Source organism: Mycteria americana, chromosome 3 (genome assembly GCF_035582795.1).
Source record: "Mycteria americana isolate JAX WOST 10 ecotype Jacksonville Zoo and Gardens chromosome 3, USCA_MyAme_1.0, whole genome shotgun sequence".
In the NCBI taxonomy this organism is placed as follows: Eukaryota; Metazoa; Chordata; class Aves; order Ciconiiformes; family Ciconiidae; genus Mycteria; species Mycteria americana.
Window position 1 is genome coordinate 74,660,914 of NC_134367.1, and position 24,115 is coordinate 74,685,028.

At 39.1% G+C, this 24,115-nt stretch overlaps 1 protein-coding gene across 1 annotated transcript in view; it reads right to left on the minus strand.

Annotated features, from left to right (window-relative positions):
• Positions 1-24,115, minus strand: part of ADGB (androglobin) — a 128,740-nt gene that overhangs the window by 5,677 nt on the left and 98,948 nt on the right. Inside the window, exons 28-32 of the mRNA XM_075497367.1 lie at positions 18,550-18,749; positions 17,249-17,360; positions 4,446-4,633; positions 2,583-2,738; positions 52-166 (exon numbers count right to left, since the gene is read on the minus strand). Of these exons, the coding sequence (XP_075353482.1) occupies positions 52-166; positions 2,583-2,738; positions 4,446-4,633; positions 17,249-17,360; positions 18,550-18,749 (771 nt within the window). The remainder of the gene's footprint in view (positions 1-51; positions 167-2,582; positions 2,739-4,445; positions 4,634-17,248; positions 17,361-18,549; positions 18,750-24,115) is intronic.

Consider the following 24,115-nt stretch of genomic DNA (forward strand, 5'->3'; position numbering starts at 1 on the left):
TGAATGTGATGAATGTGATGAACCGAAGACATGCTTGACAGAAAGTTATACCCTTACCTCTTTCTTCTGAACTAGGTGGTAAACTGGCAGTCTCAGTCCCAGCTATGGGCTCCTCTGAATCTCTCACAGCATACTTATTAATAAACCGCATGCGTTCCTGAAAAGCCTAGAGATCAAAGTTTTAATCCAGACAAGAAAACTTCTACTGCATACTTTAAATCCCAAAGCATTTTCAAAAGTAGGAATCTACAAGCGGTCAATAAGACAGTAAGTCTTCAAATCCAGTGCATGTGAGCTATGATGCTACTTCGTATTACTGGTGAGTATATTTCACTGGTTTGATCTATGAAAACATCACCTCTAACAACAGGAATACCATTAGTGAGTCACTGGGGAGAAAAAAAGATAAACATAAGAGGACCACATTTCATGTCAGAGTCATATTCAAGCCGTCTCTCCAATAGATCTTTCTTTTCTAAAATAATAACCTGTCAACATTAAAAATCCAATTTTTCTAGTAATATTTTGGAACCTTTATTTGCTTAGTTTTAATGGGTTGTGTAGAGGAGAAATAAATCAGCATTAGTACTTAAAGTTAATCTTTAATTTCTATCAAGTGTGTCTTGAGTATATGAATAAGGATCCCTAAGTAAACCTTTGTGAGATGGTAGTTCAGTAAAATGAAAAGTAGGCAGTACACTTTGAATGGCTTCACTCCACTCAATACATACTGGCTATATTTAGTACATATCCCAAATGAGAAAACGATGCTGTCAATAACAACCTAACACCAGAGCGCAGTACGCAACTCTGCCTGGGGCTGGAATCGGAAAAGATGGTAGGGCTCCCATTGAATCAGTGCTGAGACACTGAATACTTACAGTAAGGATCATCATGCAATAAAATACTGGAAAATCACTGATCTCTGGGCAGTTTAAAATAATCTTTGGATTTAAAAAAAAATAAAAGCTTGAAAAGCAAGGCTCCCTCATAGCTGAATGTATAGTCAGAATACATTCAGCTACTGCACCTCCTTAGGGAAATATCACTTCCTCCTAGGAGCTCCTATAGCCTGGTGATTTAGACTTCCTCCTGAGAAACGGGAGCTATGGGTGCAAACCCTTTCAGACTCAATTATCTTTGACACCAAAACCAGGCATTGCCAATTCTGCCTGTCTTTTCAGAAGGTGACTTTGGCTCACTGGGCTTTCTCTGAAGGGCTCAGATTGCCAGAATGGACTGAGAAGCCAAAAGTCAGCCTGGAGTCAGGCACCTAATTCCCAGAGTCAGGGGCATGTGACCCCTGGAACAGGCAGATGTTGGGGCAGCGTGATCAGGAAGAAAGGAGAAGGGAAGCTATTTAGTCTGGATAGCAGACCCCCAATTTAGACCATTTTTTAGCGTATTACATGCAGTTGCTGCAATTTTCATAACGATAGCTGTTTTAGAAAAATGTCACAGACCTAAGGGGCTTTAAAAATGGAACCTTTAGCTGTAATTCAGTTGATTTTCTGATCAAAAAAGGCAACAGTGATAGAACCAGCATTCTGAAGAGACTCTTTACGCATCAAAAGGGATTCATTTCCAGCTAATCTTTAGGAGGCTGTACTTGCATTTTCAGTCTCAGCACAGCCAATCGAAGCTGCAGAGTAATGCATCTCTCCTTAGATCAGAATTTAATAAAGTAGTGCCAGAAAAAATTTTGAGCTTTGGATACACTGAAGAGAACTGAGAAAATCTGAAAGTGTAACTGGGAAGACCCGTGTCTGAGGTTCATTTCTGAAAGGCGATATGAACAAGGCAAAATGCTTCTGAGCTGGGGTTTCTGGCCGAGTATCCCTCAATGGTCAATGGTGGTGGTGGTGATAGGGGATGACTGCCAGGTAAGTTTAAAGACTGCATTTTGTTCTTTTATTTTCCTTTTTTTGGTAATGATGCTTCCAATTCTGATTCAGCAGTGTAACTTTTTGCTTTGCTAGAAAGAACTTGTATTATTTTTCCATCTTAAGCATACATCATGTCAAAAGAGCCCAGCTGCAGCTGACATCTGAATTAGCATTGCTTCTCCAAAACAGTGAATTCATACAGAGCAGCATGTACAGGCTCATGGGTAACCTGCAATCCAGAATGAATTTGGGAATCCTGGCTGCAGGGGACAATTTGAGTGATGATATGGCCAGGTGCCAGTTCTTCAAGAGAAATCTTTTGGGCATGTTTAAAACAGTGTAATTCTCACTAGAATCTGTTCATGCTAAACATTAACCTTGTCACAAGTAGCAGCTTTGCAATTGTGTAGAGGTAGTGGGCTTTCTAAGGAGAAACTTTTCTCTCTTTTGTAAAGTACAGTCTAAAGTCTCAGTGATCTACAGAAGTCTAAAGTAGATGATCTGGGTTCCTGCCCAGAATTCACGCACATAATCACTTGATTCTTTTAAGCTGTGTAAAATTTGCTGTCTTCCACAGAGTGGTGAAGAGGACAGCCATATGATGTCAGGTCTCTGTTGTGGCAACTGCTCCACCATCACAGCAGCTCCTGGAACTTGTGAAGAAACATTACTGCAAAGATTGCACTCTGATATTACCTTGATAGCTCTTCCTGGCTCTGCAGACTCCCATGCTTGTTTCATGGCTTTGATCTCATCTGCTCGCTGGGTGTCTTTCTTCACCTCCAGAATGTCTGCCTCTCTCTGTTCACTAACTAGACGTAAAGTCCAGTACGGTTTGTTTGAAGCAGCTTGCTGAAAGTGAAGTTATCATAAACATAATGTATTCATTGGTATACATCTACTACCACTATTTAGGATGAAGTTATGTTTCTGTGTCCTGGTAATTTTCCCGACTGATATACATTATACATTGATAGACTTTGACATGCATTACTCCACAAATGGTGGCTGGCAAAGGAAAGGAAAATCACTTTGCAATGTCTAGAAGCTCTTTGAGGTATTTTGTTTACATGCTTCTCCCCACTCCCATACAGCATGCTCCACGCTCCCAGTTCTTCTGAACAGTCTGTCTGAACAAGAGTATTTTGTAGAGATTTTTCATGCAATTGTCTCATCTCCCTGCCAACTTTTTTCCTTTCCTTCCCTCCTTTCTGTTCCTTCCTTCAACAAGCTTTTTTACTAGAAGTCTTATTATATTTAAATAGGCCTTTTGTGTAGAAATACATCTTGCTGTGTCGTATGAGGCATCAGGTTCTTTCCAATCACTTCCCAAACTCTCTAAACCACCTTAACGCATGGCTTCTCCAGAACCATAGGGTACAAGTAGCGCCTGAAACGTAGGAGACTATTCTGCTGTCTGGCCAATGAATCAGATATTGTGCTCCACATATTTCTGGAAACCGTACCATCTGCAGAAGCTTTAAGCCCAAGATTTAAAAGTAGAGATAGGAGTTCAGCTTCTATTTGAGACTAAAGGTGGGCATCGTCTTTATCTGCAAGCAGTCCCATCTCAAAACTTGCATCTGTTTTAGTGGCAGACTGAAGAACTCCCAAGAACCATCATCCCAGTACCCCTGGCATTGGAGCTGAAGGCAGAAATCTGACACAGCCTGAAGCTGCATTGTATTTCTGTGGCCAACAATCTCAACTGCAGCTACTCAGATTGCTCTGAAAGAAGGGTTAAGGCACTAGTCTGGAACTCCGTATAATTAGGTGTGGATATGAATCATAGGGAAGTTTGCTGTGCAGCAGGTTTAGTCAAAACAATTCAGTAGAGATTTCTTCATGAAAAACTCTATGGAGATGCCCTCCCCTTAAACTACCTGCCATGAGGCACCAAAATTCCCAGCAAAAGCAATAACATTAAATGAGGAGCTGTCAGTTTCTTTTTTGCCTTCCATTAATCTGTTTGCAATCCATAAAGTCCATTATTCCTTTTAAGGCATACAGGCTGGCAGTAGCCTTTTGGTCAACCACTGAACACTCAGATTATCCCACTACAGATGAGAAGAATTTGCAAGTAGGCAAGTAGGTACCAATTTTTCTGCCATCGTATGTCTGCAAGCTAATGACAGTTGTGACATACGACACAGGAACTGACTATAGGGGAAAGACCTATTTCATCCCCCTGGGAACCCGTGAAAACCCCACAATGAGGGACTAATGGGACATGAATATGGTGATTTCGTGGAATTTAATAAACCTTCAGCAGAGACAGAAACTGGACCAACAAAAGGAACAACCAGTAGTTGCTTTATACATAAACAAAGAAATGAGCACATTAAATCTCTAAATGCAGGATACATGTCTTTTACTTGTGTAATTCAATCTCTCTCAGGTGTAAAGCTAAAAAGGTGGCAAAGCAGGGCATAGAGGAACACCAGGGATACACTAGAAGTGTTAGTAATACTGATCTGCAGACCTGAGAATATCTTTACACTCAGTACAATGATGGATGATGGTACATTCAACAAATCCAGTTTTTGGCTTTGTTCTCACCTGAGATTCAGGTCGAGATGCAAGAGATATAAGTGATCCTCTTTCTTTATTGGACTTCTCTTTTTCTGTCTTCTCAGATGCTTTATCTTTTGATTTTCTGGTTGGTTTAGGAATACTTGCAGACTTTTGTCCTTCAAAATAATTGAGCATTAGGGGAAAGCTGTGCTCCTCGTGCTTTTCCCCATGTACTATTCAGACGTAGTTATGATGCATGATGAATTAGAGGATACCATTGTCATCCATAAATATATTTCCCCATATAATAAATATCCAGGGTGGAATAACAGCGCAAAACAGCCATACAGAAAGACAAAGAAAAGTCAGTTAATTAGTTGACACTTTCAAGTACTATACTAACATTTAGTGTTGGACCAAGAAAGAATTTGGGGACAAAACAACTTTTAAAAACAGACTTAAAAGGTGGACATATTGTGACAGCCTTATCTGTCCTAAACAGCGCTTTACCCAGGGCTTGACTGTGAGTTTGCCATGGTCCCTGTACGTCAGTCACTGCATTGTTGCCTCGTGTATGAGTCAGCCCAAAGACTGCAATGTACAGAATCACAGTCTGACTCTTCCTTCTCTTATACAGTCTCATACAATCTCTGTCAGTGTTATGCACCAGGGCAGGTGAGAAGCTCAAAGTAGGTAAAGTCAATGTTCTCACTGTCTCATATCCTTGTAAGCCTGAAAGTGTGAAGAGCAGAAGGGAAGATACACCCCACCAAAAATGCAAGGAAGTTAAGGCAAAGAAACATATTTGAGTTTTGATGCATATTTAAGAAATTCAAAATTATCATTCTCAGAACTGTCTGAGAACATTTTGGATTAATTATTTTGTCAGTACGTGTGTATGCTATATGTATGCTATATGTTCGAATTAAAGATACTGAGAATTGACATTTGTAACACTTATTCTGCACTGCCTTAGCTGGTGGGAGCTGTTAACAAGATCTTTAGCATGTCATATTCTTGTTAAAATAAATAAATAAATAAATAAATAAATAAATAAAGCCTGTAATAGCATATAGCTTTCCTAGCATAAGGAACATGTCAACCTTGGACATGTCAACCTTAATAGCATAAGGAACATGAAACAACCTGGAAGGGACCCACAACACTGTAAGAAAAATTAAAGATCTGAGTCTGAAATCTCCATTTCCCTCCACCTTCATACTGCTTGAAACATTAAAACAAATGCTGAAAACCTAGATTTAGTCAATACAATAAAACAGGGGATTTCTCATAGAAAAAAGAGGAAAAGAGTGACTGTTTTACAATCTGACAATAATAACAAGGTACCTTTCACTTAATGCTATGCTTTTCTAATCTCTTTCCACTGAGGACAAATCAGTGTGCTGCATGATTTGATCCAAAGTCCACTGAAGATATTCCACTGGCTTTAATGAGCTTTGGATCAGATCTGCAATGTCATGGCTGAGGTTATATGGATATATAAAATTGTAAATATTAAATATATAGAAACATATTTATAATACACATACAACTACACATACAAATATATATTATATGATATCTATGTGTATTACATCATACATTACACATGTGTTTATGTATAAATTGTATTATCCTTACCTCCTCATGCTACTTAAAGAATGTACAATGGCACAAAAGTGCTAAGCTTAAATTGATTTAATGCTACCAGAGCATACATTAAAGAATGAAACCAAAAATTAAAGTGGTCTCCACAAATATTGAAGATACTAAAACAACTCCAGAGGAAATGCAAATATAAAATAAATAGTGATGACATTATTCGAAGTTATAATATCATTACAGAAATGGCTTTCCATTTAATTTCACATTTTCATAACATATGAGCACCATAAATCAGGCTGGTGTACATCCATTATTCAGTGAATTATTAATTTTTAAAGATAAATTATTTATTGTTTATACAAACACTCAAGAGACATTCAGTGTCATTAGCTAAATGATATCAGACAAAGACTTTCTATGTCATGGGATACCACAAGCTTTGTCTGGCTTCAATAAATATTTTACAACTCTGAATTTTAACATTTTGATGCTCTGGACTTATTGCATACACTGAGAAGTTAGTAAATAACAAACAAGCATATGAAATGACAGGACTAAAATGAGGTAATCCTGGTTTAACTCCAGATATGAAGGCTTAGGGCAGGATCCAGTTGAGCTCTCTTAGCTAACAGTATGCTGCGCTGCCCGGGTTCCCCCAGCCCTCCTCCCTCCCTCAGCAGAGCGGGCAGTCTCCCCGGTTTTGGGATCATCCTCCAGATCTTCCTGGCGGAGGCACTGGCTGCAGTTTGGCACTATAACATGCAGCCCACTCTGACTCTAAGGGAGAGGTGAGTAGTTCCTCGGGGCTTTTCCAAGGCCAAAGCCAGGCGAATGCTTTGTATGGGACGTGATAAGAACAAAAGCAGGGAGACGATACAGAAAGTAAAGGGCCATTCCAGCTACAGCTTACGCATCGATCATCACGAACTCTCAGTGGCAGTTATTGTATGTGTATGGCATATATGTATATGTAGAAAAGCTTGGGCATCACACCAATTGACAGTGATGACAAACAGCCGATAGCAACTCTTAAGATTAGCTTCTCTACCACTCTTCAATTATTTACTCAGATTCATTTAGTCTAATGCCAGAAGGGATCATAGCGATCATTCAGTCTGATGTTCTGTCTACGACAAGCTAAATAATTACACCAAATGATTCCTATCTGAAACTCATAACTTCAGACTGAGAAACAACAATTCTCTTTTTTAGGCAAGACAGACAGCTACTCCTGATTTATGAAATTCAAATTATAGAGAATGTATCTTATTCATGGGTAAAATACAGAGGAGTCTTTCGAAGTTTCCTTTGAGAAGACAACATGCTCCCACTATCTGAAATAGGCTCTGAGCTTTAGTTGGATTACGCAGTAGTTGGCAGAAATTACTATTACGTGCCCCATGAGAGACTTTCAGATTTAGTTAGGAAATGACCAGATGTTGCTTTTCCTGTCTCTGACTGGACCCTCAGAAAGATTCTCGACAGATAGCAATGTCAAAAATCTTTCTAAAGTTGGGCTCATCCAGACATAAAGTTGCAGTAAAAATACACCAGGATAGAAGTAAACCACCAATATGGTTGCGGTAGTAGGGTGGGGTTAGAGCATGGCTTGGAGGTCTGCAGGTCTTTAAAATCTAGCACCATCATGTATCCTCAGTGACCTATTCTTTCACTGAACACCAGGCAAGTGATTAATCACTACAGACAGGCAAGGTGGGAAAGGGATAAAGAGAGGGAGAACTGAAGATCCTGTTAAACATCTCAAGAAATCCTGCCCTTGGCAAAAGCCAGCAAGTTCTCCTGTGGGAAGAGAAAACCTGCAGGAGAAACCTCCCAGCTCTGGAGAAAAAAAGGAATATTTCAAAGGATATTGCCTCTCCTTTTTCAAACCTACCTCTACTACCTGGGTTGGGCGCCCTATCTCCCCCTGCTCTCCCAGTTGGATAGACAGCTTTCTCTCATCAACAGCTAATACTCTTGAGTTAACACATATAAATATAAAAGACAATATATAAAATACATGCTACAGTCAGCATTCAGCGCACACTGATGATTCAACTCTGGGTTCTGACAGTTGCACAATAAAACTTCTGATCTTACTACAAGAAAAGTAAAACCAAAGAATCCAAAAAGGCAATAGCTGAAAATCATATATACAAAACAAATCTTAAAATAATTTTGTTCGCACAGTCAAGCAACTTAAAATGGTATTAGCACTTGCAAGATTGCCTGCTAATTTTTCCCCTTTTACACACGAATTATGATCCAGAACTTACTTTTTTTTACTTTTTTTTTTTACTTTTTTTACTTTACTTTTTTACTTTTTACTTTTTTCCATTGAAGTCTTGCCCCATTAACAGTTCCCAATGGAAGGAAAAAAAGAAAAAAAAAGAGAGAAAAGAATGAAGACTGTATAAATAACAAACTATCTGGCACTTTCTCATTTCTGTGTACTTGGGTTTTCCTGGTTAATGCCTTTTGAATGTTTTGTTTGTGCAATGTGCTCTTTAATAAAACATTTAATGAGATTTCATATATAATAAATATGACTAAATATTAGTCATGAAATAACTATTGCTAACATAGTTCTTTTTACAAGTACTGCCAAACTGCAGTATTAAGGATTGTGAAGAAAGAAAATAATAACAAACATCAACAAATACAAAATTATCATAGCATCTGTATACCAGAGAACTTACTTTCTTAAAAAATGTTCTTAATAAATATTTATAATATCAGTGAATATCGATAGTGTAATAGTGTGGGTCTTCATTTAAAGGGAGACTAGTTTAAAAGACTTTAGTAAATGCTAATACAAAGCTGAAATATGCTTTTGCCATGATAAATTAGCTTTAATATAAAACTAACTGCAGATGGCACTGTTGTCTTACATGAAAAAGTGATACCTGAAATGGTGAAAATTTGTTGCAGGAATTTTCCACCTGGCTCACTGCAGCTTTCTTAAAACTCACATGGTGAGAGGATGCCTTTTTGGTTACACACCAACATTGCTATTATATGAATTGTGTGTTTGACAACTGGTGCTGGCAGCTTTAAATGGTAAAGCTCAGTTTTCAAATTGCTTTGAGACTAGTTCACAATCAGAAAAAGAGTCAAAGATTAAATGTTGTTTTTTCCAAAATACTTACCTATAGTAAGCACTCCAGATAAATATTGCTGTTAATAGGGATACATAAAATAAATGCTAAGTAGTAAATACAGTAAGTGTTGGAGTTTAAACTTTATGATGTATGTTGTTTTGAAACTCTGTTGGTGGCCTGGGGAATCTGTTGCTATCCTTGTATAAACAGAAACACCCAGTTAATATGAACTGTGAAATGGATTTGGGTTACTTTGAAAGGCAGCAATTCCGAGAGGACACAGAAATCACAACGTTTAAAAAGAATCCTAAGAGAAAAGTGCTCGTTATCGCTGACTGTGTCTTGAGTATGGTTGACTGCAGATGAGCCAAAGCATCAGTTACCACGGAGAAGGGAAGCTGTGAACTGGAATACTGCTACCTTGAACTACACACGAGAATACTCATGACATTGACAAGCTTCAGTAATAACAGCTGAGAACTAGTGAAGATCCTTAGAGATTAAGTGACCTCCTTTGACCTGCAGTTTTACAGACCATGGTGATAGCTGTATGAAAGGATACACAGCAGTAGCATGACTGGCGTGTTAAGTGCAAGCTGTTACTATGTAGCCGACTCAGAAGGATAAGACAATGTAATAGGATGTCTATTGTAAGAAGCAGTCTATCATGAAAGGGAAAACAAGGAGAATAAATGGAGTCAACTAGGAAGAAAAGATGATTTTGTGCAGAACGCAACAAACTAACAGCAGGTGAAATGACCACTAAAAAAGCTGTGTACAAGCCTGTAAGGCTACGTGACATAGCTCCTCAAATATGACTAAAACTGACTAGGGACTATAGTAAATCCACAAGGTACATCTTTGTAAAGTTCTGTAATGCTAGCTGAAAAAAGACTGCAAAAATCTCAAATGTTCCACTCATGGTAAAAACAAGAAATGAAATAATATATGTCAGCAATTACTGCTGATGAATCTAACTTCAGTCCAGGGTAATAGAAATTAAAAAAAAATACGACCAGACATTTAGAAAGAAATATGTAACCAGAGTAAGAAGTGAGAAATACCACTAATAAATAAAGATCAAATCTTCCTAAGAAAATTTAAGGGTATTAGCAAGTGTATATATATGAGGAAGGATAATGCAAATAATTTCTCCTTATCTCATATTTTAAAAATTGAGTTATAGAACTTTGGTACTAATGATACGGGAAATTTACTGAATGGTGGAAGTAATATTTTAGGTTCTGCAGGAATCTAGAGGCGAGATCACAGGAGAGTCAGCTGCGTGTGTGCATGCGTGCATCTGTGTGTGATGGTCTGCACCAGCAGCTGGAGTAGGGCTGCAGCCTCAGGAGCCAGCTGCTGGGCAGACGAGGTGTCTAAGTCCAGCTGCTGGAAGGATCCACCTTATATATATACATATATGTATATGTATATTTTAATATATGTATATTTTAATATGTGTTGGGGTTTTTTTCTGTCCCTTAACAAGAAATGCTAAGAGAATTTGGAAAAAAAAAAGTTTCTGTAATTTCTCTGTCCCCATCCTGGCTTGAATACACAGCCTGTCCTTGGGACCTTTCCTAGTCTTGCCTCCTGCCTAAATTCTTCTCCTAGCAGTACAGAAGTAATACATACCCAAAACAGGCCTTTTTTTCCCCTTTTGTCAGTGCATTTCTTAAATTATCTGCAGGCATGCTTCTCTAGTTTCAGTAGAAACTTCTATGTTTGGATGTACTTTGTCAAGGCACTGTGCCTTTATATTACACTTCATCAGTGATATACATCTGTGAGATATTACACTTCTACACTCTCTGACTGTAGAAGCAGTCATAGTTCTATAATTGTTCCAGATCCCTCCCTAAAGTTGATCTTGTGACGGTGTGCTCCCCCCCCGCCCCGTGAACCTGACCTTTATTTCCCATAACGCTGCTCAGTTGATAACCACCAGTGGCAGCCATAATGGATGCATCTGGTCGTGATGACTGCATCCGGCTCAAAGTGGATTTGGGGGAGACAGATAACAACACAATAGCCAAGGGCTAATTTGAGCAATGCACCCACCTAACCACAGTGCTGGTCAATGTCTGACTCAAGCCAAATTTGGAAGAAACTAACATCTGTAGTCGGTATGCAAACATGACTATGAGTCCATCATCTTACCCCATAAATAGTGAGCAGCCCAAGAGCCCTTTGAGCTCTCCTGCACAGCGGCGGGCTGCACAACAGCATCTCCCCCTTAGAAGGGGTGCCTCTCAAGGTTACGCCTGCCACAGAGATCCTTTACTCCTCAATACTGAGATTCCTTGCCACAACAGATCCTCAGTAAGTGACTAATAGCTTGCTAAACTTTGTAAACTTCATGAACATTGTATCTTAGATTGTGCACATATAATCCTTTAGACATAAACTGTTGACCAAGTCTGGTACTAGGATTGGATCCAGCCGCACCTAGACTCCTCTGAGTAGGAGTTTAGAAAGCAAGGGGATCCTCTCTGAACCTCGTCACTCAACGGGAGGGTCTCCCTGACGCGTCTGACTTACCCTGTCCTCTATGCAGTAAATAATCAACTGTACCTTGCCATCGAATCTTGTTAAACCACTGTCGCATTTACTATCAAACTTGGTTAAATCACTGTTTTATATCAATAAACATTGCTGCTGCTTTCTTATGAGTGGAGTGCATCACTCCATCCACAACAAATTGGAGTAGTCAGCAGGATGGCAAGTAGTATCACCAGTTATTTATGGAGGCATGGTGTGAACCCAAGTCCCAACTTCTCAGAAGAGTGGGCTCGTGACAATTGGCATAATTGGGAAGCCGTTGAAGAGCACCTAGAGGTAACTAGGGGCCGTACAAAGGATGGAAAAGGGAAAGAAGTTATCTGCAAGATGCTAGGTGCCTGCTTAGAAGCTGCATATCAAGAAAGGGAGAACAGAAATAGAAAGGAGCAGGACCTAGAGAAAGAAATAGAAGGTAGAAAGGCAACCTAGTTGTTACTGACTTTAAAAATCGAACAACTGCAGGAACAGTTACAGAAGAAAAGGAAAAAGGACAAAAGTTGGGAGAAAAGGTCGAGATGATGCTTATGCAGGCTCCCCACCCCCTTGACATCGTACAGATGACAAAACTAATAGTATCCCCTGAAGACTGGGATGGAGACATCTGGGGTGATCCCAATGATAGCGAGCCAGAAGACGACAATACTTTGTTCCCCACAAATCCTCCTGAATATGAAGCCAGATCTGTTGTTAAAACAGAAAGAACTGTGGGACCTTGGGGTGGTCATCTGCAACATACTACGTGAACTATCCCCTGGGATCTGTTGCAACTGACAAATTTGCAAGAGAGATATAGCAGAAAACCAGGTGAGACTGAATACTTGTGGCGAGTATGCCTAAGTGCGGTGACTGAATAAAGTTGAGTGACGATGAAGCAAGCGGCTATTGGGGTCCGGGAGTTTTCTTAAATTTAAGACCTGACCCAACAAATATACCCCATTCTATCACCAGCCGAGTAGCTTATTGGGCTGGAGGAATAGATACCATGGAGCAAGGTGAACTCTCCTTAATCCCCTTTAAATCCCTAAGTGAGCTCTCTACAGCCATCACAAAAGCCGCTTCCATACAAGCCATGCACGAAGGAGGACCCCGTGATGTCCCACTATCTGCTACAGTAGATTTTGCCATGTTAAAACCACTGATTAGAGGAGCCCTGGCAACTTTTAAACCCTATCTAGTTGCAAAATGGGATGAGATTAAAAGAGATACTGAATATCATAAAACCCAGGGCAATAATGCTCCTAAACAACTTCCTAAATGGGCGGAATTAATGCATGGCGTTAACTAGAAATGGGCTGGGATGATGCGCCAGCTGGAAAACAAAACCTAAAGCCCTGGGGAGGAGAACATAAGGTGAGACCTGTAAAACAGGGAACAGAAACTAAATCAAAGGGAAATAAATCTAAAAGCCTGCAAACAGAATCTCAAGAATGGAGAACTGAGTTATGGAAGAAAGCATTAGCCCTAGGCATTCCCAGAGCTGCGATGCGAGGTCAGCCTACTAGCGTTATCTTCAGTCTGATCGAAGCATTCCAGAAACGTGGTAATGGTGAAGGGGGGTGGAGTGTATTTCGACTCCACAGGTGCCAGTTCCCAGAAAGGGAGATAATCCCTTCCTCCCCCTTAGGGAGGAATTGCAGGATACAAAGTCAAAAAACGAGTAACGCCCAGAAGGCAATTGGGTCCGCTTGTCCGGAAAGTGGAGGCTTATCAGTGGATAAGTGATGATGGCCCATATATTTTGATTCCAGTTGGTCCTCAAGGACAATTGGTGAAGTTTTTAATAGATATGGGAGCACAAATTTCACTACTAACACAAGAAGATGTCAGGAAGCTGGGAGTGCGATCCAGATGGCAAAGAGTTAAGATCACTGGTGTGAACGGAGCAAGTGTTGTGTGTCAAACTGCCAAGGTCAATTTATGGCTCCTGGGCGAGAAGCACATGTCAACCACTCACTTTGCAATTAAAGATCATAATGAAAATATTTTAGGGTTTGATGTTTTAAACGGATGAACCTGGTGCCTGCCAAATGGCAGTGTGTGGTCCTTTGGCTCAAACATCGATCCCAACCCCGGTAGAAATAGGGAGGCTACAGTGTGTGTATTTCATGCAGCCCCTGCACTCCCTGATTCAAAAATTACTAATGTACTGCAGTATCTGATTTCTGCTGCAGCACAAAATGGAATTTCTGAAGTCAGAGCTGATTTGGAGAAACGATAAATTATCTCCAGAACCAACTCCCCATATAATTCACCTGTCTGGCCAGTTTCGAAACAAGATGGGAGGTGGCATTTGACAATTGATTATTGGCACCTAAATGCTAATACAGCCCCGCTAACAGCTGCTGTACCAAACATTGCAAACTTAGCTGCTTTGCAAGCAGCTGCACACCCATGGATGGCTGCTCTAGATATGTTCTTTATTGTTCCCTTAAAAGAGGATGACAAAGAGAAGTTTGCTTTCACTTGGGAGGGAATACAGTAGACCTTTAAGACTCCCACAGGGGTATAAACATTCACCAACAATTGCTCATGCCGCATCTGCTGAACTTTTACAGACAGTCTCACTCCCTCAAGATGTGAAACTGTACCAATATATAGATGATATTCTGATTGGAGGAACTTCCCCTGAGAAGGTGGGGGAAGCAGCAGCAGCAGTATGGCAAGCACTAGATAAAGCAGAAATTGAAATTCCATTTGGAAAATGTCAGGGACCAAGTAAAGAAGTAAAATTTTTAGGTATTTGGTGGATAGCAGGCAGTGCAGTGATTCCTCCAGATACCTGAAGAAAAATTAAAGAGCTGCAAATGCCCCAATCAAGGAAGGAGTCACCACAACTAATGGGAACTTTAGGATACTGGAGGAAGCGTATACCTGGATTTCTATCATTTCCTGTCCATTATACTCACTCTTATGGAAAGGCAAACCCTGGGAGTGGAAGTTAGAACATAAAGAGGGGGTCAAAACTCTAACTGAAGAATTAAAAACATATCAGTCACTGTGACCTGTACATCCCTGAGAGCCCATTATACCCAAATGGGATTTTGCCAAACATGCTACTTACTGTAACCTGTTCCAAACTGGCCCCGATGGGCCAAAAAGACCTTTATTGTTCAGCTCAACCACATTTAAAGAAACAGAACAACGATATTCTGAATGGGAAAAGGGACTTTTTTCTTTAGTCTGAGCAGTTAAACAAGTTGAGAAAATACATCAGGGACAACCTGTGCAAACCAGAGGACCATTTAATTTACTAGAAGCAATCCTAAAGGGGACTACTCCCCCAGAAGGAGTTGCACAAAACCCCACTATCAGAAAATGGTATGCCTACCTAACAGGAGTTGCGGAAAATATGCAATTAACTGAAGGACCCACTAAGGTTTCCAGATTGCAGAAGCCCATAAACACAGACCCTTTAGTGTTATAATAACCTTTTAAACCTTCACCAATTCTGAATGCACTGCCCCTCACTGAGGGTACACCAGAAAACAATTTGGTTAATGGATGCTTCAGCAAAAAGGGTAAATGGTAAATGGCAATATAAGGCCATTGCATTAAATATTACCACTGGCAAACAAGTAATAGAAGAAGGTGAGGGCAGTGCTCAAGTAGAAGAGCAGTTGTTTTGGCAGCACAGAATGGAGCAAAAATCATATATGTAGACTCTTATGCTGTGTGGGCTGGTGCCACACAGTGGCTCTGTCAATGGGAAACCTTGAATTGGGAAGTAAATAGATCCCCAGTTTGGAGAAAAAAAGATTGGCAATTATTACTAGACATAGCCAGGAAAACACCTTTCAAGATGGGATGGGTAAAAGCTCATGCTAAAGATAATCAACCAGCCACGAAGTGGAATCAAAAGGTAGATGAGTTAACTAAAATTAGAGAAATCACCTTAAATCCTGAGTACCGGGTGGGCGAATAGTTACACCAAAACCTAGATCACACAGGTAAGGAAGCTCTTTGCTGCACAGAATAAGGGCTGGCCCATAAACCGGAAAAGTTGTGAAACTATTCTTACAGAACGTCCGCAGTGTAGACTGAAATTACAAGCAGATCATCCTGCTAAAGCACCACCTGTACATATCAATGAAGGGAAAACTTTATGGTCTACATGGCAAATTCATTATATAGGGCCATTGAAATCCTCTGCAGGATATCCATACATCCTCACAGAAGTGAAAGTAGTCTCCGGCTTGCTTACGGCAACTAAGCCGATGGGCAAAATACAGTGCAAGGGCTATCGTTTTGGTTCTCAAATCTACCTGCTTCTGATGTTATGCAAAGTGATAATGGCTCACACTTTTTGTGTAAGAAAGTGGAAGACTGGGCAAAACAAAAAGCAATTAAATGGGTATTTCACACCCCATACTACCCTCAATCAAATGGAATGGTAGAAAGAGCTAATGCTTATTGAAAAGGAATCTCAAACCACACGAGGCTCAATGGGACACGCGACTTCCCAAAGTACTCCATCAATTAAATAATCGATACGGGCCTACTGCAAGCCCGGTAAGCAGAGCATTCTTTGTAAAAACTGAGCTTAGCGCTCCATCTACTGGGAAAAGACAATATCCGACAACCTTACAGCCAGGACAGCCCCTAATGGTCAATTTACCATCCACAGGTACTGTGCCTATGACCTTAACTAAACCTCGTGGCCTGGGAAGCTACCAATAGCAGTGGTGCAAAACACAGAATTAGCGCACAATGGATTTTTCCTTCTTTTTAATGGGGTAACCTGTTTGGACTCTCCCCACTGAAACAAGTCTCTATTTTCTCTCACAGCACCCTACAGGATGGCAGACAGAAATGCTGTGTTCATGTTGCTAATCGAAACCCTGACAATGCTGCTCCTCCTAACCTGTGGTCAAAGAACCCTAGAGTGGCCATGGTCCCAAGCCTGTGTGACACATACCAGAAGTATGGGACTAAATCCTAATAAAGACTTGGCCCTCTTAAACGCAGCAATGCATGGAACTGAGATGTATTTAGAAAATGAATGGAGCAGGGATCCTAAGGGTTTTGACTGACTCCGGGGAGTGACAGGCCAGGAAATAAAGGTAGGATGCCAGCTGATCAATGGATCCACCTATGAGAAGGCATCTCAAATCTCTGTGTACAATATCACACCAAATGGAACACCAAAGGATATGAAACTTTGTGCTGCTGAAAGATTAGACTGGTAGTACAACTCTACCTTAGTACAACCTGGTTTTGTAGTTTGCCCCTGGGATCACCATAACGTGAGACAACCCACCTTATCGTTTAAATTTAAAATAGGCATTACTAGGCTTAGTACGACAACATTCACTCCATCTATGACAGAGCCCTAAGAAGCTCAGGTGAGTTTTGCAGAGTATTCTCTGATTTCTTTATCATTTGTGGACTGAAGGTATGGAATCATGCAATCAAACTTCATTTCTATGAACCACAGAACAAAGCGTTGTTGCTTTATTATTTCACTCAAGCAATGAATAAAAGAAAAAATGTCATATGGTCTTGGCTTCTAGCAATATAACATTTTTTTAAATCCGTAACATGATGCATTTGACTAAATACATACTTAGATCGACCTACCTTTGATTTCGTTTTTCTCCATTTCTTTCAGTTCCTGAACAAACAGAGATTGACTCTCAGTAAGCGGCCAACTATTATACAACACCAGTGCTTGTATGATATACTTGTGAGACTGTGAAAGAAAATGCAATATGTTAACAAGCTGAAGACATAACAATTATAGTAAACATTCAAAAGTCCTGTGGGCTAGTAAACTGCCAGCTATTGAACTCAGCAAATAAAACACATAATTTACAAGCTTGCACATTACAGTATTCACAAGAAGCTTAAAAAATTAGTGTTAATTCCACAGATTTTATTTTAATTCCTGTGAAATTAAACAATTACTCATGTGTTTATGAAGAGAAACTGAAGTGGACTATACAAGAAGGAGTTACATTCCTTTAAGATTTCCATGTAAGTTTCCTATGTATGCCATGTGCTAAAACAAAGACTTTTGTCTTTGATTTTAAGACCTACTACAGGGCTTTGAGCCCTAATACTGGCACTCAATAATGTCTTATTCTGAGGTAGAGGTGACAGGGTCCATGCGTTATTTTAAACATTGTCTACACTCAACAGGAAATTATTCTCTAAAAATTGTTTTCCAAATTCTAAAGCCAGTTCTGAGTCAAAGGAACAATGCTGGAATTTATTTCTCAATAATCTTGTTGTTGTTGTTGTTGGAATATTTTGTTGCAATTGAACTCAATTATCAGGAAAAATCACAGTAGAGAAACACCAGAGAGATACAGAAACGTGAACTGTTTTAGAAAATAAATGTTATTTTTCTAAGATAGACAAATAATACTAGGTAAAGTCAAGAAAAATCCATGGTTTTGACATCACTCTCTGAGAAACGTGGCTCAAGTAGCAGCTATTGTGCATGTGTTACTAAAGCTTTCAGCTGACTAGCAATAGGTTTTTCTCTTTTAAAACTATTAAAGATAGCCTTCTCTTACATCATATTTCAAAGAAAACTCACATTGAAGCATCAGAATTTTAATTTCATTACTGGTAGTTTTTGGCCCTTAGCTGAAAGTTATGCTATACTTGAATTGGATTTGGCAAATGAAGAACATTTAGAAATGGAATATATCACCTTGATTTGAAAACAAAAATGACCCCTTGTTATTTGGTTATTCATAGATGTACATTATCCTTTCTCCATAGCCTCATTCAGAAGCTACCAACAATCTTAATTTTGGATTCCTTGTTCTTGCCTCAGGATATCAGATCTCCACGTGTACCAAAGAAATTATAAATACCCCATTATTGTTTGGGCTTTTTTTCCCAAATCCCAATGATTTGGAATCTCTTACTCGTTGTGGACTTCCATCATTATTTTGGAAGTTTTCCAAGAGGAAAGATTCATCTTCAAATGTAGGTGGACCTTCTCGTACAAGTCCTGGCTTGAAAGAAGTTTTGGTATCCTTTGAAGATGAAATATGACCTTTTTTTTTCGATCCTCCAGTTTCTGATTCCTTCTTTATACTACTTTGAATAATCTGGGTTTTGCTTGCTGCAAGGTGATAAAAAATGTCAGTGTTAATTTCCAGAAATTCTATGAATTATTGGTATGAGGGAAACAGATGCCCCCAGAAACTGTAAGAAAGAAGAATTACCATAGTCAATTTTCTCGTGCTGTATTATGCTTACAAGGTTCCAATTAAAATTATGCTTATTCCAAATACTATCCCGATTTCATTCTGCATGCAAAGCACAAATCTCTTCAAAGTAAATAATGAGACATTTGAAAGACTGTATATATAACTGTTGTTACTGTTTATAAAGTGCCTAATTTTTTCCCCCCCAAACGCCACACTTCTTTCCTACGCTAACCACCACAGCACCATGCTATATGTTACCTAATACAGATAGCCTTGTATGCTGTATGATGATCTCTGTGTAGTTAACCCAATTTAATAAATTGTGTGCCCCTGGGGGAGGAGAGGAGAGATGCACTGGCCACAGTCCTGGCAACTCCTACCATTACAGGAGTCTCTTATGTCAACCTGACACAAAGATCATAGCTGACTAAAGTTTAAAAAAAGGCAGTCTTGAAAAGAGCTATAGAACTATGTGTGGTCTATTATTTATGAAGTTATATCATTGTCTCCTAAGGAACGAATTAACGTGGAAAAACTGTGAAACCAGGCATGTGCTAAAGAAGGGCTGTAACAGAAGTATTAATCCAGAAAACGTAAACTTGTGTTCATTTCTAATGCCACTGATATCTATGATATTATCTTGCCTGAATGTCTACAGAGAAAGGAAAGAGAATTCTAAAAGGAAATATCTCATAGAAAATTGAACAAGGGCAAAAATAACACCTCTGGGGAAGCAGCTTCACCTCTGTTACACTAACAATAGCTGGACCATCAACTGGGAAAGAGATATCTTTTTCACTTCACTGAGGACAGAAGGCTTTACTCTTCCCAAGGTTTATTGTAGAAGCAAAGGAGGATACTGTATCATTGCAACACTTCAAAATAAAAATGTAGAGAGTTTCATGTGTGTTGACAAAACATCCAGGGAAGTTCACAAGAGTTGACAGGACTATTAGACCGGATTCAGCAAATTTTATGGGTGGTGTGTCAGTGTATAAATGCCAAATAAAAGGTTAACTGTGCCACTAGAAACTCAAAGGGAGCCAGGAAATATTGTTTCTTATGGAAGTCAAATGCCACGGAACACTTGCTATTGCTTCGTTCCTCTGCATAAGGCAGCGCTTCCTTTTTCCTAAGAAAATCAGTAGAAGTGAGGAAATGAAAATGAGACCTTGCAGACATGCTTTCTGCAAGATGTCTCAAACTCCTAATCAAAAGCAATGAGTTGCTCTTCTGCATGATATTCAGAATCGTTAGCACCCGAGCTATCCCTGTTGCTGTCCCCATGGTAAGAAGGCCTGTGAGAGAGACTTGAAGGAAGACAATACTTGGTTTCTTCTAACCCATTTTTTGAGTGATGCAACTCCGTGGGTGTTGTTTTGGAAAAGATATGCCTAAGCAAGCATGTATCTGTAGAATAATTTCTCACTCAAATAGAGCCTGCTGAGCTTTCCAGGTAGCAGTTAGCTTCCCGTTCTGTGAAGGTGAGAGGAGACATAACTCATAGTGGTTAGATTACCAAGTCTTTCATCAGAGGAAGCCAAAATCATGAGGTTTTCACTCAACAGAAGTGCATTTGGATGAAAAAGCAGCATTATCCAGAGACCACAGTCTTGCATGTTCTTTTACATCTGTGTCAAAACCTGCTGCAAAGAAACAATTTGGATTCCAAATAGAAAAATAACTCTACATACACATATTTTCCAATTGGGTAACTTGCCTTTAGGGTACCATTTGCAATATCTGCATGAAAGTTTCTAGTCAGGAAGGATCTTCAATGCCTGCCTGAACACTGTTATCAAGGGGCAGTGCAAATTTACAAAAAGGTAGCTTTAAAGCACTGAGGCCAACTAAATGTACTCCTCCTTGTAGTCAACAGAGAGGTGAGCTCCTCTCCAGGAGGTCTGATTTCTGGGCTTTAGGAGCAGTGCACTGCCCTCTGAAGGAGCCTACCTCTACCTATCAAAGGAGGTGGGTTTCAAGGGAGGTTGTATTCTTTAGGCTATAATGAGCTTTCATGAATGCCTCACTATTCTCCTCTTCTCTCTCTCTTAAACCTGAAGAGCATAAGTATTGAAGAATTCTATAATGGTTTGCCCAGAGGATGATCCTGCCATGAAGATAACTCAGCTCAGAATGGTGGAATCCTCCATAAGACTCATTCTGCCCTTGCTGGAAAGATGACTTGGAAAAGTTCCCAAAAATTCATACACAACCAAATAGTTCTAGCAATGGTCACCAGGTGGTACTGTGACACAGATTTCTTTTCTTACTGCATACATAAACAGTCAATCTTGGTTTTCCTAAGCAAAGCTCTGACTAGAAGGAACTCGTACCTACCTTGGTTTCAGATTCAAACAAATATTTGAATGAGATTTTGATACTTTGAGACTGGATTGTATCACACTGCTACTATGGAGAATAAAAGGATTATGAGCATTCACTTGTCCATCTGTGCTACAGAACTGCTGTGTTTGTATCAACAAAAGAAGTTGTGCTTGCAACATGTCAATACGTAACTCCTTCATTGGCAAGTGAATGTTCAAGGTCCAAGTCATCTGCTACATCTCAGAAGAGGTAAATATATTCAAAATCAATTGATTGAATGTACTTTTTGAGCTATAAAAGACATTTATAAAACAGCTGTGACAGGAGATGAATTAACAGATTGTGGGTGGGAAAGGGGGATAATGTTCTACTGGTGATGCTTGCACAATAATTTCACTTAGGAATACTTCTGTCAACACAGTGGTCAATTCTATGAGAGGCAGAACATGCATGATACTGAATAGGTCTCAGATGTGAGGCTTGTGTCTTGCTTAACTAACAAGTTTGGTGCTGATGGTATAGCAGTGGTTTCTGATTATTCCTATTCTGTGAAAACACACATTTTTAGAAAACAACTAGATACTGACAGTATGAATCTTGTATTGAATGTTGATCGTACAAATCCCCACCTGAACTTGGCATCAGTATTTATGGAGGTTCCTATATTGTTATTGTACAGGCCATAATTTCCTAAAACTTTTGACAACAGCAAAGAAACATGCTTTTACAATGCCATAAATCGCACCTACAGACACTCAGCAGGTTGGGTAATATTATAATGTCATATTGGTTATACTGAGTACATTTCATAATCTTTTCATTCAGTTTGGATGCTCTGAAAGATCTGGAACACTTACACAAAATATCTTCTTCGTTATATACAGGCTGCATATAGATAGGAAAAGAACTTCAACGGTAAGGCCACTTGTTCTAGTATTGTAAAAATAATACTAATCGTAAAAAAATAAAAAACAGCAACAGCTTCACAGACATTCCTTCCAAATGATGGCTCTCTATACACTCACACACGCTTAAATGGCATCAGAATATTTATTTCACCTTCAAATATGGTCTAAAATCAACAGGTTTTTTACAGTCAGTTTGCCAGGTCTAGAAACTCTTTTCAATTCCCTTTGAAATAAAGTACCTTTCATCATCACTTTTTCCAGTTAGAATTCACTGGCTCCACTGCTGAATAGGAACCTGATATGACAACCTTCCTATTTTCAATCAGATTAATATAACAGATATTTCATTGAACGATTCACAATGGATTGAAATAATTTTAAATTAGCAGAAATTATTTGTATCACAGCACATAAGAATAAAAGATAAAAGCCTAATGTGTGTGTGTCTGATTTCTGAGGATATTTTGAAAAGTTCTTCTCACCTATGTCCCCTGCTAGTCTGGCAAAGACAAAATGTCCCTCTTATTTATTCTGCCCCATCCTCTCCCTTCCAGCATCTGTTGGAACCCATTTCTCTTCTCTTTCACCTGCTTGTGCCTTTTAACTTATTTCAGTCTTCAGACTATGATCTTTGCCAACAAGCCAGTTTCCTGAAAGAAAGTTTCTTCTTCACTTTACCGAGGGTAACATGGCAATTTATTTCAAGTGTTTGTGATGCTTACCCTCATCTGAGCTATCTTATAGCTTTCCTGCTTCTATTTCCACAAGTCTACCATTAAGTTTACTAATCCATTCCCACATTCCAAAAATAGTAACCAAAAATAGCTACTGATTATCTTGGCAACTCAGTCACAGAATCATGACAGCTTCTCCATGACTTCCTTTAAAACCACAACATTGTCAACTGCTTAATTACACTTTAAGAGCATGGTCTCCATAGTATTTAATTTTATATTTCTGGTAATAACAAGGTGCAGTTGAGACAGAAGTCAAAAAGTCTCATAAACATGACTAAATTAGTTATTTTTCCCACACAGCATTGGAAATTTAGAGAAAACATTTTTCTAAAGGATCATGTTAGAAAACTACACAGTTCAAAATAGTGGAGGTGAGCACATGAAATATGATGCTATTTTGGTCTTTAGCAAAGCAATAATCCAGTATTTGAACAATTTGTCTTTGCCTCAGGTTCTGAATATGCTCAAACAGGCAGAAACTGATTGATTTACAGAAGATTTATTGTTTTAAAGTCTTCATAAAAGGCCTGAAGACTTTAATATCTTACAACATTGATGTATAGTGGTGTCCATGGAGAGTACAGTAGCTGACTTGTTTGCTTATAAACAGCTGCTTTATTTAAGCAAACTTTAATGCTTATGAAGAATATACATTCATAGATATAATCAAAAATTCAAAATAGTATACGATCTTACAAATAAAATGGAAATAGCTTGATTAACAAGTGAAGTGTATAGAAAACAGGGAAACAAATGAAGATTATGAAAGAAGTTACGATGGCATGGCAGCAGCATCTAAAATCTATTACATATAAGAAGTGTAGCAGAAGCAGGTAGAAGGTACTTCATTTTTGTTAAAAATCACCTGAGCACTACAGGGACAATTGTTGAAAATATGCCCAAGAATTATGTACCTCATTAAGCTGTATTTATTGCTTCTGAACAGTAAAATTAAACACCACTTCAAAATCAAATGTCAATCAATTGGCTGAGTGTACTTTCAGATGACAAAATTTTCGGTCCAGTTTTGTTTTAGCTTCTTTAGTAGCCCAGCCCTAATGTTATCAAACAATAAAAATGCCAGCAACAAACAGCTGATGTCTGACTGTAGCTCTTAAATACCGAATTTGGCAGAACTCTAACTTCTGACAGCCTGGAACTGAAGCACGAAAGAGGATGTCCGGATAACCTAACTCTGCCCTCCAAAGTGTGCAGGAAGTTATCTCGCTACATCAGAGGGGGATGATGGCAGAGCATTACCACAATGTCAAGCTGAAAGCTCTCTCTATTAACTCTGGTTGTAAA